At 42.7% G+C, this 16,176-nt stretch overlaps 2 protein-coding genes and 1 long non-coding RNA gene across 3 annotated transcripts in view; 1 reads left to right on the forward strand and 2 right to left on the reverse strand.

Moving 5' to 3' along the window:
* The window catches only part of LOC309715298, a 94,754-nt gene extending 79,006 nt beyond the window's left edge, over positions 1-15,748 (reverse strand). Inside the window, exons 1-3 of the long non-coding RNA XR_014279176.1 lie at positions 15,700-15,748; positions 15,512-15,621; positions 13,923-15,181 (exon numbers count right to left, since the gene is read on the reverse strand). This is a non-coding gene — a long non-coding RNA (uncharacterized lncRNA). The remainder of the gene's footprint in view (positions 1-13,922; positions 15,182-15,511; positions 15,622-15,699) is intronic.
* LOC309715235 (piggyBac transposable element-derived protein 4-like) lies at positions 682-2,492 on the forward strand. The gene is made up of 2 exons (XM_082548200.1): positions 682-892; positions 1,085-2,492. The coding sequence occupies exons 1-2, from the start codon at positions 763-765 to the stop codon at positions 2,089-2,091; spliced, it is 1,137 nt and encodes a 378-aa protein (XP_082404326.1). The 5' UTR covers positions 682-762; the 3' UTR covers positions 2,092-2,492.
* LOC309715251 (olfactory receptor 8G17-like) lies at positions 5,705-6,783 on the reverse strand (the record flags this gene model as incomplete). The annotated part of the gene is made up of 1 exon (XM_082548230.1): positions 5,705-6,783. Exon 1 carries the CDS (start codon positions 6,647-6,649, stop codon positions 5,705-5,707), a length of 945 nt encoding a protein of 314 aa, XP_082404356.1. The 5' UTR covers positions 6,650-6,783.
* Positions 15,749-16,176: the final 428 nt, after the last annotated feature.

Consider the following 16,176-nt stretch of genomic DNA (forward strand, 5'->3'; position numbering starts at 1 on the left):
GGGAGTGGGGGGGGGGGGGGGGGGGTGTGATTGAGGGGGTGGGGGAGCTGCTAAAAGCTGTGAACTTCCCTTTTGTGTTTCATCTTGATGCATTCTCAATCATCCAGGGAAATAAATCTCCAAAAGTCACCAACTTGGAGTGTTTCAGTTTGCCATCTTAGGGAGAAATCAACACACATGGGTGTATGTCCTTTGTTGCTGAGATTTATTGATAAAAACAGTACAAAAAACCAACCATTTGTACACATATTTACAAATAATAATAAAAAGCGAGTGAGTACATTACAACATTTTCAGCAATCACTCACAATCCTGGCACTGCCATGGTATCTGTAGTCTGCATTTACCACATGTGTATCTGTAGCAGTGAACACATCGCACAGTGGCCTGATTTTTCTTGCATTTGTGTTTGACTGTCAGGTCAAACACAAATGCAAGTCCACCATAGTTGGTGACAAATGATCCCCACACACTGGAAATTGCAGCGAACTTATCAGTTGTGATTATGCTTTTATTATACAAGTGGTCTGATTGATGCCACAATGGACCATTGATCAGTCGTCCATTGTGGCATCAATCAGACCCGTCCATTGTGGCAACCCGTCACACCCCGCTTAGCGACACTGCAAGCGATTATGCTTTTATTGTACCAGTGGTCTGATATATGGGTATATATATGATACAATCTCACTGCACTTAGCCTAATCCTTCATTGCCCTGAAGAATTCTGTGGTGTACGGACCTCCTCTCCAAGGAAAGAAAATGCAGAGAAGACTCACCACTCAGCAGGCCTTGGAAATGATCCTGAGGGAAGTCGACCCTTGTGACTCGGATGGAGAAGACCTAGAAGTTCAGCCGGATTCGGACTCAGAGCTGTCTGATCAGTCTTCCGGTTAGTTTCATTTCATGTTATTTCCTTTTTCATTTCAAACAAGTAAGTGGATGTAGTTAGTAAGTAAGATATTTCAGACATTATTCTGATACAGAGGAAGAGATACTGGAATTATAATTAGTATCTATGCATGCATTTGTGATTTTGTTTGACCTTCCCATTGCTCACAATTTGAATTTGTTCACACTGCAGATGAGGAGACTGCTTCTCCACCGAAAAAGAGAGCTTGTTTGGGGACTGAGACAGCGAAAGATGGCACAGTGTGGCGTGAAGAACATGTGGGGACCCGTCTCCCTTTCACCCCAATAGAAGCGTACGCTGCAGATGGAGAGCCAACGGCTAAGGCCAGGAGAAGTATCTCGAGTCGCCTTCAGAGCTTCCTGTGTTTCATCACTCTTGACATGCTTCGTAGCATTCAAGAATGGACTATTCAACATGCACAGCAAACGGAGCATGTTCATTGGTTCATGGACCTCCTTGAACTAATGGCATTTATCGCAATTGTCATCTTGCGGGGGGTTTACAGGGTTCCATCTGTAAATGACTGCTGGTCAGCAAACCTGGGAAACCCACAGATAATTGGAACTATGGCACGAAACCGCTTCCAAGACATCATGCAACACCTACGCTTTGATGACAAGTCCACCCGCTGTGATCGAGCAAAGACTGACAAGTTCGCTGCAATTTCCAGTCTGTGGGGATCATTTGTCACCAACTGCATCACGTGCTACAACCCTGGTCTACATATCACCGTTGATGAACAGCTTTTCCCATCAAAGACTCGGTGCTGTTTCCTGCAGTATATTGCAAGTAAACCTGACAAGTTTGGGATCAAGTTTTGGGTGGCTTGCGACCTAAAATCCAAGTACATTTGCAATGTCTTCCCATATCTTGGCAAGGACCCCAATCGTCCCACTGGGGAGAGACTTTCTGAAAATGTAGTAATGAGGCTGATGGAACCATTCCTAGACAAGGGCAGAAATGTTACCACGGACAATTTTTTCACATCGCTTTCACTTGCGCAAAAACTTCTTAGACGGAAAACCACCATCCTCGGCACAGTCAACAGGATTCGCAGGGAAATTCCTCAATCCACTAGACAGACAGATCGCAATGAGTTCACCACTCAGGTATGTTGCAGGTCTTTTGTGGTTCTATGTTTATGTGTTTCATTGTGTGTAAAAGGGCTATGGAAATAACAATTTATCTTATTTCTTAGGTGTTTTCAACCTCTGCTGCCACGCTGACGGCGTATGCGGCCAAACGGAAGAAGACAGTCTATATTCTTAGCAGCATGCACAGCGTGGTTCAGACTGATAACACTACCAAAAGGAAGCCAAACACTGTCACCCTTTACAACAAAACAAAGTGTGGCGTGGATGTGATGGACCAGATGGTTCGGGAGTACACTGTCCGCAAAGGAACACGGCGCTGGCCAGTCGCCGTGTTTTATAACATGATTGACATGGCAGCACTGAATGCACATGTGCTGTATCAAGCATGCACCGGGACGAAGGAAAGACGGGTGGACTTCCTGGTGGCGCTTGCAACAGAGTTGGCTCGCTCTCATGTAGCTGCGAAGAAGGCAAGAAAAGAACAGTTGCTTCGGGCACAACCCTCCACACCTAGCCCTAGAAAAAGAGCCACGTGTCAGGTCAAACACAAATGCAAGAAAAATCAGGCCACTGTGCGATGTGTTCACTGCTACAGATACACATGTGGTAAATGCAGACTACAGATACCATGGCAGTGCCAGGATTGTGAGTGATTGCTGAAAATGTTGTAATGTACTCACTCGCTTTTTATTATTATTTGTAAATATGTGTACAAATGGTTGGTTTTTTGTACTGTTTTTATCAATAAATCTCAGCAACAAAGGACATACACCCATGTGTGTTGATTTCTCCCTAAGATGGCAAACTGAAACACTCCAAGTTGGTGACTTTTGGAGATTTATTTCCCTGGATGATTGAGAATGCATCAAGATGAAACACAAAAGGGAAGTTCACAGCTTTTAGCAGCTCCCCCACCCCCTCAATCACACCCCCCCCCCCCCACTCCCCTCCCTCCAGAATTCCTAGGTAACAGCCTAATATACATATGAATGACTAGCCAATTTAGCTTCCTCCAGCATTTGACTGCTCTCCGGCTTTTAAAGGTAGAAACACAAAATGATGGCTCCGCGGGGGTAAAATGATGGCTCCGCGGGGGTTTAAGTGCATCACCACAACCCGTAGTTCAGTTAATGGCTGAGTCACAATATTCACACTGTTTTTCCACCGCTGTTTCTAAGCAGGGAGATGAACTGTTTTACAACGGACCTGTTCCTCAAAAGCTGGCAACAATAGAGACTATTGCTCACTCCGGGGCTTCCCCAGAGGCTGGGTTACTGCCCTCAGCTTACTCTGGACCCCTGGAGGCCAAGATGCCAGCTGTGAACTGCACCGGGCTGTCACTGCCTGAGCAGGGTCAGTGCTCTGCGCAGCTGCAGCCCTCTGTATGTGTGCCAGAGGCCCACGTGCCTACTGGTTTTGTTTCGTGTGTGCCAGAGGCCCACGTGCCTACTGGTTTTGTTTCGTGTGTGCCAGAGGCCCACGTGCCTACTGGTTTTGTTTCGTGTGTGCCAGAGGCCCACGTGCCTACTGGTTTTTTTTCATGCGTGCCAGAGGCCCACGTGCCTACTGGTTCTTTTTCATGCGTGCCGGAGGCCCGCGTGCCTCCTAGTTTTGTTTCATGTGTGCCAAAGGCCCACGTGCCTCCTAGTTTTGTTTCATGTGTGCCAGAGGCCCACGTGCCTCCTAGTTTTGTTTCATGTGTGCCAGAGGCCCACGTGCCTCCTAGTTTTGTTTTGTGTGTGCCGGGGGCCCCGGTGCCCGCTGGTTCTGCGGCTGTTTTTGCTGGGGGGCCCGAGGAGCCCGTCCAGCCTCCTGTTTCGCCTGCTGGGGGGCCCGAGGAGCCCGTCCAGCCTCCTGTTTCGCCTGCTGGGGGGCCCGAGGAGCCCGTCCAGCCTCCTGCTTCGCTAGCTGGGGGGCCCGAGGAGCCCGTCCGGCCTCATGCCACACCGGCTGCCACGTCGGCTGGGGGGCCCGAGGAGCCCATCTCCACTTTATGTTCAGTATTGTCAATAAATCACCCTTCACGTCTGAAATAGTGCTGCGTTTGAGTCCTCCTTCCACTCTTCACATGGCTGCTGCCCCGAGCCGTGACAAAAAGGCAGAAATAAAATGAGTTCTGTCTTTTTGTTTAATAAGAAAAGTCTCCAAATCTTCATATATAGCTGTTTCTGCAGATTGTGAAATTTCAGAATCAACAAAATGACAAACATGGAGGAAGCCCAAAAAATTTTTCTCTAGGAATATTAAAATTTGAATCCAGTTGCTGAAAGTTCATCAGTGTGTTGTTTAAATACAAATCGCCCTTAGCCTGTTGTTATGCCACATATCAAACAGACTGCGAGACATTCCTAGAACAAAGTCTTTGTTTCTCAATAAAGGAGTCAAAAAAATCTTCTCTGCCCAACCTTTTGTGCATTTCCCTCCAAAACCTTATTGTATTATAAATAACTGGGTTATTGTTAATCTCTGTTTGTAATTTCTTTTTCTCACAGACAACTAGGCCCCAAAGTGAAGAAGGTGAAGCAGACCAAGAGTCAAAAAAAAAAGACTGAACTTTATACCCTTTGTGTTCTGAACATGCACGAAAGGTCTGACAGATGGCAGGGTCATTGTATTTTAGCATAAAAGTCATACTCTTTAAAAACATTTTCCTTTTAGTTAACATGAGAGAATGAGTAACTATTGATGTACTTTATGCAGTAACTTTATGAATTTAAAGAAAACAATCTTAATGGGGTTTTTTTTTACCTCACAAATGAAATGCATTTGGAAATCAACAACTCAAATTTTACTGTACAAGAATCTCACTTAAGATTATCACAATGACATGCCTAATGCCAAATTGCCTTATTATAATGGATTGGTTTTATATAGCACTTTTCAGGGCACCCAAAGCGCTTTACAATTCGACTAATTTCCACTATTCATTCACTCTCGCATTCACACACTTATTATTATTCTTTCAGTTTAGGTTCAGTTTCTTACATATACAATACTGAACCAAAATGGTGATATGTGCTGATTTTGTGAACTGTTCCAAATTCACTGTTCCAGTCTGATTTGCCAACATATGCACAGTAGTAAGAACAAAATTGGCTAGTGTGCATGTGTCATAAATGTGAGGGATTTGGAGTATTGTTTTAATTCAGCTGTATTTTAAACGGCCTGTTTAAGTTCATATAAACATCTCAATCAGATTTAAGTCCAGAGATTGTCTTTTTTGGTTTTAAATGAAAGCTACGGTATAAGTAAGAATACTAAAAATTACTTCCATGCAAAGGTATTCTCTTGGCCATTACTCTGATTCATTACATCGGTATAACCGGGTGTTATTGCTGGTTTCATACCATTATGTTCTTCTTAAATACTAATTATGTATTTAGCTCCAATAAAACTGCACAGTCCTTGTGTCTGTGTTTAACAAAGGCTTACCAGCAGATAGCGAACATTTGCTTTTGTATTTAACGTCATCTAATGTAAATTAAACTTCATGAATGAGACAAAACCACAGATTGGCTTAAGCTTTTATTTTACACAAACATACACACATTTTGAAATGCTGACTAAAGTTTTATACATTCGTTTCTTACAGCAGTAAAAACATTAACTTCCATCTAATTATGATTAAAATAGCTGTCAGAGATGATCTCCCTTTAGATGTTGAATTTCTATAAAAACAAACAGAAACACATTCTGTTTATGATGCCAAAACCTTCTTGGATACACAAAACTTCAAAAGGGCTTTTTGTAGGTCTTTGGACTGCACACCATAAATAATGGGGTTCAGACTGCCTGGAACCATATAACACAGAAGAGCAGAGATTTTTCTGTACTCTGAGTACTGAGGGAAGCGATGCAGAGTAATAAGTGCCATTCCACTAAGTGTCAAAATCAGATAAACAACCAGATGAGTGCTGCAGGTCTTCAACGCTTTACTGTTCAAAGACTTGTTCTTACTGGTCAGACAAACCACTGCAATGCTTGTATAGGAAAGAACTATTGCCCCTATAGAGCCCACATAAAGAGCCACAGTGAAAGTGATACCATAGATGTTGTTAATGACCACACTTTCACAGGAAAGTTTAAACAATGAGGCATTGTCACAGTAGGGGTGTGTGATCAAAGTCCTGCATCGACTCAGTCGTGTGGTCAGACCTAGAAGAATCCCGACCAAAACAAAGGCCACTCCCCAGGCACAAACTGTCAGCTTGATCATCATTTTGTTGGTCATTATGGAAACATAGTGAAAAGGATTACAAATGGCCACATATCTGTCATAGGCCATAATCATGAGAACAGTGTGACTTGTGGTTCCAACCAAGTGCGCAATGTAGGCCTGAACAACACACTGATTATAACTAATGAGGCGCTCAGATGGAGGTCTCATAAGGTCTATAAGCAAACGGGGCACCACGTTAGAGTTTACAAGAATATCATTCAATGGCAAGTTGCAAAACAGGAGATACATGGGCTGGTGAAGATTCTTGTTCATGACAATCAAAATAGTAATGCCCACATTTATAATCATTATAAACAGGTAGGAGAAAAACAAGAAAAGAAAGGCGGGGTAGAGAGAATCCTTTGAAGTGTTTAAGCCCTCTAACTGGAGGATGTAGCTGTTGTAGGTGTAGTTCTCCATCATCCTGAAAGAACGTTATTTTACACTTACAGATCTTATGAGATAGTAAGTCCATATGATCTTATCAGAAACAATAAAAGTTACAGGAGGAACTTTATAGTAGTGAAAACAATGAGGCTGAGTTATAGAAAAGCTGATGTAAAGCTGTTGGTAGACTAATACATCAACGCACAGCTTGTTTGTCACTGTTCTCCGCTGTCTTATAGGCACAGACTCCCAGAGGGTGTCCACATTGCCTCAGATTTTGAATGATGTAATTGAAATGATAATAAGATCAAAGGTGCTTTGTTCATGTAAACTCAAGGCAAATCCTTTGTTATCAGGGCCCTTACCAAATAATCCTCCAAGAGAAAGCACACAACACCCACAAATGACCAAAATAGCTATGATAAGAAAACCCTAATGGACATAATGCAACCTTTCCATTGCCCAGAGAAAGAGGTCATCCCCTCCTCCAGCGGATTGTCAACTCCCAAGAGCTCATACATGAGTTGAGACAAGGTCTTCAGGCCTTCCAGTGCTCTGGTCACAGTTTCATCAGGGGGAGTATTGTTGAGAAGAGAAGTGGGTCCTAATTGCTCTGCTAATCCTTCTACTGCATCACAAGTTAAGTTTGCGTACCTAAGCACATTGTAGTGGATGTAATTAATAAGGTCAACAATCTAATTTGGAGTAATTGGGATAATTGAAATAATCCCCACAACTACTGGCAACGTTTTAAACCCAGCCACAATTTGGTCAGCCAATTTATATTCGTTTGGAACCCCTCTAGGCAGCCCAATAGCCTCTATACACGTTGGTGAACCCACAGAAAGGTCAAATGAGCCTATCAAGCGCTTCCTCAAAACATGGCATCCACGCTTCGCTGTTAATTGGGCAATGCCGGGTTCACCCAGTCGCACCCCCTTTTCACCCACTAAAACTAAAGGCGCCCCGACACGTACCATGACACACAGGCCAGAAGTCTAGCTAGGGATTCTGACGAATAGCCTGTACTCACCGATTTGATTTACCTTTCCTCTGGACAGATACATCACAGCGGATCACCAGTCAGAGTCGACATCTCCAGCTTCGTGCTTGTGGCTTCCCTGATCGCTTACTGTAAAATTAAAACAAGTATAGTTAGCTTTTCTCGGGGTGAAATGTCCTGGACCTGTTTTGTCGTAAATTTGTGGGGACAGCCTGGCCAAAGTGGAGTAGTTTCCTGTAGAAACAGCACTTCCAGTTAATTTAAACATACAACCAAGTCCCCCATGTATCAATGGGATACAGAGGACCAGGTTCAGTGAATACATGTGGGCGGGCGGCTGCGCACGCCACACAGTCTAACACCTTTTGCTCTTTTGTATTTTAAATTAGCCAATCTAGCCACAGATTGCTATCTTTATACTCACTAGGTGTCGGTTCTCCTAGTTGTTACGCTTCTTTTCTTTCTATGGGCCCTCTCTCCCCCTTTAACGGATGGACCACATGTGGGATGACCGCTGTATTCGGGCAATTGACATAGCTTTCGTAATAGTTTGTGATTTTATGCTAATACTCTCCCATTACTTTCCAGCTTCACCCAATTCTTGTTGTTTCCTGCTGCCACCTTTGTGCTCAAACAAGAACCTCTTTCTGAGGGGCTTGTGAGCTATGTGAGAATGCTCTTTCTGGACTTTAGCTCAGCATTCAATCATATCATCCCGGAGATCCTGGTCCAGAAACTGTCTCACCTGGGACTCTCCACCCCCATCTGCCTCTGGATCAAGGACTTCCTGACAAATAGACCACAGTCGGTCAGACTCGGCCCCCACCTGTCCAGCACCATCACACTCAGCACCGGGTCTCCACAAGGATGTGTTTTGAGTCCCCTCCTGTTTACGCTCTACACATCCGACTGCTCCCCTACCCATCTCTCAAACACCATCATAAAGTTCGCGGATGACACCACAGTGGTTGGACTCATCTCAAGGGGGGATGAGTCGGACTACAGAGATGAGGTCAACAGACTGACTGAGTGGTGTTCAGTTAACAACCTCCAACTGAACACCACAAAAACTAAAGAACTTATCTTGGACTTCAGGAAGGGCAGAGCAGACCCGGCCCCACTTTACATTCACGGGAACTGTGTGGAGAGGGTACACTCCATGAGGTTTCTGGGTGTGCAGATATCTGATGACCTCTCCTGGACTGCAAATACTACGGCGGTGGTTAAAAAGGCCCAGCAGCGTCTCCACTTTCTGAGAGTGCTCAGGAGGAACAACCTGGAGGAGAGGCTGCTGGTGACATTTTACAGAGCCACCATAGAGAGCATCCTAACGTACGGCATAACATCATGGTATGCAGGGTGCTCAGCTGCGGACAGGAAAGTACTGCAGAGGGGCATCAACACAGCCCAGAAGATCACTGGCTGCTCTCTGCCCAGCCTGGAGGTCACTGCAAACTCTCGGTACCTCAGCAGAGCTGGCAATATCATCAAGGACCACTCTCACCCCAGCAACCAACTGTTTGAACTATTACCGTCAGGCCGACAGTACAGGTCACATAAAACCAGGACAAACAGATTCAGGGATAGCTTCTTTCCCAGAGCTACCACCGTAGTAAACCTATTGTCAAAGGAGCTTGCAAAGAAAAGCGTCTGGACTTCTTTAAGTTGCTTGAAGACGTTTCACCTCTCATCCGAGAAGCTTCTTCAGTTCTAAGGTCAAATGGTGGAGAGTCCCAGATATAACCTAGTGGGAGTAACCCCCCACAGAGGGACAAAAGGACCCCCTGATGATCCTCTAATCGCCTGAGCCAAGGTGTGAAACTGGGTGTGGGTCCCAATCAGCCAGAGTTTCGGGTGAGTTCATTGTGAAACCTGGCCCCACCTTATCATGCGAATTCCTGAGGTCAGATGGCCCAGGATGTGAGTGGGCGTTAAGGCGTCTGGGAAGGATCTCAAAACTGGATTATAGATGGCAGAGAGTTGGTGTCGTAAACCACCGCCTCTGTTCAAAGATGGTCGTTCACAGTGGACATAGATGGCTTCTTTCACTCCTTTTTCAAACCATCTGTCCTCTCTGTCCAAAATGTGACCATTGGCATCCTCGAAAGAGTGACCTTTATCCTTAAGATGCAGATGGACTGCTGAGTCTTGTCCTGTGGAGGTGGCTCTTCTGTGTTGTGCCATGCGCTTGTGAAGTGGCTGTTTGGTCTCTCCAATGTAGAGGTCTGAGCATTCCTCGCTGTACTGTACAGCACACACCACATTGTTTAGTCTGTGTTTTGGCGTTTTGTCTTTCGGGTGAACCAGTTTTTGTCTGAGCGTGTTGCTGGGTCTGAAATGCACCGGGATGTCATGCTTGGAGAAAACTCTCCTGAGTTTTTCTGATACACCGGCTACATAGGGGATGACAATGTTGTTGCGTCTGTCCTTCTTATCCTCCCTCGCTGGTGTCTGGTCTTCTTTTCTGTGCCTCTTTGCTGACTTTAAGAACGCCCATTTAGGATAGCCGCACGTTTTGAGTGCTTCCTTTACATGTGTGTGTTCCTTCTTTTTTCCTTCAGGCTTAGAGGGAACATGTTCTGCCCGGTTGTGTAGGGTCCTGATTACTCCAAGTTTGTGTTCCAAAGGGTGATGGGAGTCAAAGAGGGAGTCAAAGGGTCAAAGTCCAGACGCTTTTCTTTGCAAACTCCTTTGACTACGATGACCTGGATGACTGAGAACCTTCACAGACAATTGAACCTATTCCATACCGTCACTGTCATTATATTATGCTGCTATTCATACTGTCATTATATTATGCTGCTATCCTGTATATATTGTACATACTATTGTTTGAGTACTTACGATTGTTTTTTTGTACTTTTTATATTTTACATTTATATTTATTATTGAAACTTGCACCAAGGGAGTGGCACTCCAATTTCGTTGTACTCTGTACAATGACAATAAAAGGCTATTCTATTCTATTCTTGTGACCTTCTTTACAGTTAAACAGCTAATCTTCCAGGACGGGTGATTCTCTCCGCTCTTTTCCTCTTCTTGCTTCAAACTCAGGGGTGGAATACCCTGAGGTCCGGGATTTTTTCTGACTCAGCCAAGTCAGGACCTCCGGCCTCTTTGGTGCAGTGCTTCTGTATTTCCACCAACCCCCTTCGTGATTATTGCTGTGGTTCTAGAATCCTCACGAGGTGACTAGCAGGAGCCCAAATGGCATGACCCTTGACCCCAATTGCTATCTTGGCAGTCTCGGCTTCTGCTACCAAGGATCCTCGTATCTCCGTGACCTCACCTAGTGTCTGCTCCTTTCTCTGTAAGAGACAGAAAACAAAAACACCTCTTTGCCTAGCCTTAATAATCTACTGTTATTATCCATTGTTCTTCTAGTGATTCAAAGTTGGTTTAGAATATCATATTCGGAGCTCTCTGACCCAGAGACTTATTCTAATCATAATCTATGTGTTTAAGTGTGTTTGCAATTACCCCTCTGCACTCTAAGTCATTTCAGTATACAATATATCAGTCCGGACAATCACGCGGAACAAAGCTTTTGGCCTTCAAAAGACTGAGTGCCAACTCTTATGAGCACATTCACAATGTGTGTATGAAAATAATTATAACTGCTTATTTTAGTAAAATAAATCAAACATTTTCAACCCTAACCTTCCCTCGTTTCACACATTTTAACATGTGAACAATAGAGCATGTGTTTTGTTCAGCCTGTCTCCTCATGAAAATGCACTAAATGAACACAGGCATTTTATCTTCTAAACACGATTCAGTTTCTTTTGATCGTTAAACCTGTGTATTAATAGCATTGGAAGTTTCAAGACGGCGCTGTCTTTCAAACTTTTTTTTCTCCACCTTCCTTTAGTTTGTGGAGAGCAGGGAACTTATTTTGCTGCTATTGTTAATAATCATCATCATTACCATTGCATTAATAATATAATCTACAGCATTGATATTGCATTCAGATGTTTAAACAGTGTGTGTCTTTCAGAAAGACTAAGTTGCAGGCTGATTGCATGTTTGCAGAGTGTGCCTTTTGCAGAAGTGAAACCGAAAGCAGAGTCTAAGTGCAGGTTATTCTGAGGAGCTGTTTGGATGATGCTATTTGAATAACCACGTTATTCATTGTTATCTTTTATTTCATTTATATCTGTTGATTAAGCTTTTAGTAGAGGTTCTTGATTAGGACATTTATTCAATATATTACACATATTGTTTCAGTTGTGTTAAAAGTCATTGTGGTTTTGATCTGACCTATGTATGAAATGTATCTGACGTTGAAGGGGCGTCATTAAATTCAAGCCCTGATGGTATCAAATATCTGCTTATGCTTTGATCAGTCGGAGATCAGCGCTGTCTGCGAACGGAGCTGGTCCCCCCACGCGTGTATTTCATTAAAATCAATTGTTTGACCAAGCTCTTCTGGACCATGGTGTTTTGTACTCTCCTTCCTCAATTTTTGAACCTTAACAAGTTACTTTACTTTCTACCTTTTAGATATAGTATGGATAACGCACTTTTTAAAACTTCTGGAACCAGCTCCTTCATCTACTCGAGAATGGAGCTGCTGGCACTAAACACAAAGACACAGACTGGCATGAGACACAACATCCCAGCCGAGCGAAACAGGAGCTACAGAGGCTGCAAGGCTGGAGTGAGGAAAGCGGATCACCAAAGGCGATTCATGCCATCAATCCCGACAGTGATAATGGGCAACGTGAACTTGTTACAGAATACGATTGATGACCTGTGCGCTCTGAACAACCACCGACTCTACCGTGGGTGCAGTTTGTTTATCTTCACGGAGACATGGCTTACCAAGCTAACGCCGCAGGCTAACATAGATCTATGTGGATTCACATCCGTGAGAGCCGATAAGGGACACAGGCCAGCGGAAAAAGCGGAGGTGGGGACTCACTGTCTACATTTTAACATTTTGTACATTTTGTAACCCTGGACACGTCTCCGTTAAAGTATCGGTATGCCGACCGGACCTGGAGCTGCTAGGCATTAGCTTGCGGCCGTATTATCTACCTCGGGAGTTCAGTCATGTGATCTGTGTGTGTGTTTACATCCCTCCAAGGGCCGACGCAGCAGCTGTCTGTGAGAAAATACGCACAGTTACAGCAAGACTGCAGACACAACACCCCAAGGCTTTCATTATTATATCTGGAGACTTTAATCATGCCACACTGGATTCTACTCTGACTGCTTTTCACCAGTTTGTGAATTGTCCCACAAGGAGCAACAGGACAATTGACCTACTGTATGCTAATGTGTCCCCCCACTAGGGAAGTCAGACTACAATCTGGTTTACCTACAGCCACAATACACACCCTTTGTCCAAAGGCAGCCTGTGACAACACGCTCCATTAGAAGATGGACCCCAGAAAAGGAGGATGCTCTGAGGGACTGTTATGACACCACAGATTGGGATGTGCTTCTGAACCCACAGGGTGAGGAGATAGAGGGGGCGACACACTGTCTGACAGACTATCTCAACTTTTGTGAGGACGCGGTCGCCCCTGCTAAGATGGTTATCCTAATAGGGCTTTGGAGTTGATGTCATGCCGCAGGGATCATGGCGCCATGTCAGTAAGCCAGAAAGCAAAACAAGCGCACAGTACTGGAGTGTTGGATTCGGGACTGCCAGAACCATGCTCAAAATCAGCGCAAAAGACAAAGAGCTTTATCGCAACCGATTGTGCCCAGACGCCAAGAGACAGTACTTTGAAAAAATTGCGTGCATCTTTGTGACCTCGTTGTGTGGACACAGAGAGACCTTGCTGTGATTCGCGTCTTCCCTGCTGTGGATTTCTGGAAACCGCGCTTAAAGCAAGCACAAGACTTCTTTCGTAAAGTGTGCCTTCCTGAACTTGTTGGGAAATACTTCTGGAAACAACGTGCTGCTCTAAATAGCCTGTAATGTTTCATGTTCTGGTTAAAGATTGATGACAGCTGTGTGGTGCGATGTAAATAGTTTGCATTTCATTTTTATGTGATTGCTGTGTACATGTGAATAGATCTATAATAAAGAAAAACAAACAAATATACTATTCTTTTTTGTTTTATTAAAACAACTTCACACATAGTACAACTATTTACAATGTACTGTACATCCAAAAAAACAGCTTTAAGAATACTCAACAGGAGCAAGTGTCATTTGGCCCTGGTTTGACAACAACACTGGGGTACATATTAACAAAAACACAGCAAACCTTAACGATCTTATCAAGAAATGTTGTGTCTTCAGCCTCACATGATAAGAGTAATCGGATTGGCATTGTACACTGCAAAAACCCACCTCCTTAATACTAGAAAAATACACTTATTTTTGGTGAAGATTTGCTTAAAACAAGTGAAATTATCTGCCCATGGGGTAAGTGTTTTTTTCTTAATAAGATTTCTTGAAATAAGAACAATATCTAGATTTAAATAAAGCTAAAAATAAGTATTTTACACTCATTCCAGGGAACAAATCAGAACATTGAAACTTAAAATAAGCTTTAACCACTTATTGTAGGCCACAAATAAGATAATAAAGCTAAAAATAAGTCTTTTACACTTATTACAGGCAACAAATTAGAACAATTGAAACTTAAAATAAGCTTTAACCACTGATTGTAGGCCACAAATAAAGATAATAAAGCTAAAAATAAGTCTTTTACACTTATTCCAGGCAACCAATCATGGCTTGAAACCTAAAATAAGCTTTAACCACTTGTTCTAAGTAAAATGTTGAAGAAATTAAATCTGAAAATAGGCATAAAACACTTATTCTAACAAACAAATCAAGGCAAATAATCTAAAAACTAGTACATTAAATCATTTTTAAGAAATTTCTTCTTTTTAAATTTAGCTAAACACTACTTTAAGATTATATTGCTGATTAAGGACAAAACAAAACTGAAACAGAGTAAAAGTGTCCATCTTTATTTGTCCACTTTAACAATAACCTGCAGATAATAAAGATACAATTGAACAGTACAGGTCCAACATTATGAGTTTGTTTAAGTGGTTTCAACATTTCAACAGCCTTAGAGGTTTCGCCATTGCCCCATTAAAATTGACGAGTGACATAGGAAGACCACAAAGATTCAAATTTCTTCCGAATGACACCAAATACCACAAAACTTGTCTGGGTGAGTAAATGAACATTTTCCATTTTAGAAATAAGACCCACATTGAAAAAACAAACAAAAACAAAACAGAAGTGCCCTCTCCTAATCTTATCTGAAATTTACACACTACTTTCCAATAAATGCATGCCATTCTGCCAGGGCTTTTCTGTAAGATGATGTAGTGTCATGCTCATGAATGGCATCCTGGAGAACTTCTGTCTGAATGACAGACAGCAGGGTTGCCACGCATTTGGGGTAAGTCAGATGGAGTGCATAAAAGTATGCCATCACATATATCATAGCCTCACCAATTTTTTCTTTGTCAAATGTTGTAACTGGTAAATTACCAACAGCAATGACACACTTGCAGCCATCGAACATCACTACTGGACATGACAAGCTTCGTTTCTGGAGGACAGCATCTGGATCTTCTGTAGGCTGCAAGACACAAAAGACATGACAGTCAACATCTTATGTTAATTGTATGTTTTTTTGCTGGGAATTGGTCATAACGTTGGAGATGTCATTATCTTGTTCTTTGTTGGTTACACACATTTTATAGTAGTTTTGACTTATGGTTTATCAAGTGACTCCTTATGTGACCACACTCGTGTACATTAAATACGTTATAAATTAATGAAAACAATAAATTATAGATTTAAGTCTTTCGGCTGAAACTGAAAAAGCATTTTTGAGTCATGTTTGACCGAAATATTTTGTTTGCCAAATTTTCTGTAGATCTTTATAAGCAAATTTTATAAAACTTACCTTCAGGACATGTAGAAATGCTTCAGAAGCATTCCCCATCTTTTTTGGTGGATGGGCAGGTGTGGGAAAGAGGGTTGGAAGAGCCTTCATCAGTGCAAGGTGGGCTTCAGCTGGACAAAGCAGAAACAAACCTTCATAAACATAAATTTTAAAGGATGAGAACTTTGTATTCAAATGGTAAAACTTACTTTTGTCCATGGTCATTGGTGGATTCATTGCCTTCTTTGACACACCGTAAAACTCTACCCTGGAGCAGAATTCTTCCCATCTCAGTTTTACTTGACTGATGAACTTGTTGTTGTGGGGATCCAAAATTCTGCGAAGCTCACCCAACGCCTACAATAGGTTTAAAAAAATAAGTAGACAAATAAAATCAAAATAACTTTACTACCACACCAAATATATTTGAAATTAAAGTGATTATTTATTAACTCTTCCAAAAACTTACATGATGCAATTCTTTAAAGCATGGATATGCATCCAAGATGAGGCAAGCTCTGTTCTCCTCTTTCATGGTGTCTGAGTCAATGAAGGATCTTCTGGCTTCAAACTCGAGGTCTAATAGCTGGGACACATCTTCTTGGTTTGGTTTTGCCTTCTTACACATTTCTTGTAATGTTTTGTAATGTCTTGCTTGTATTTGCCGACTATCCTTGTCAGCTAAG

The sequence above is a fragment of the Aulonocara stuartgranti genome (assembly GCF_965226115.1).
Source record: "Aulonocara stuartgranti genome assembly, chromosome: 10".
Taxonomy (NCBI): Eukaryota; Metazoa; Chordata; class Actinopteri; order Cichliformes; family Cichlidae; genus Aulonocara; species Aulonocara stuartgranti.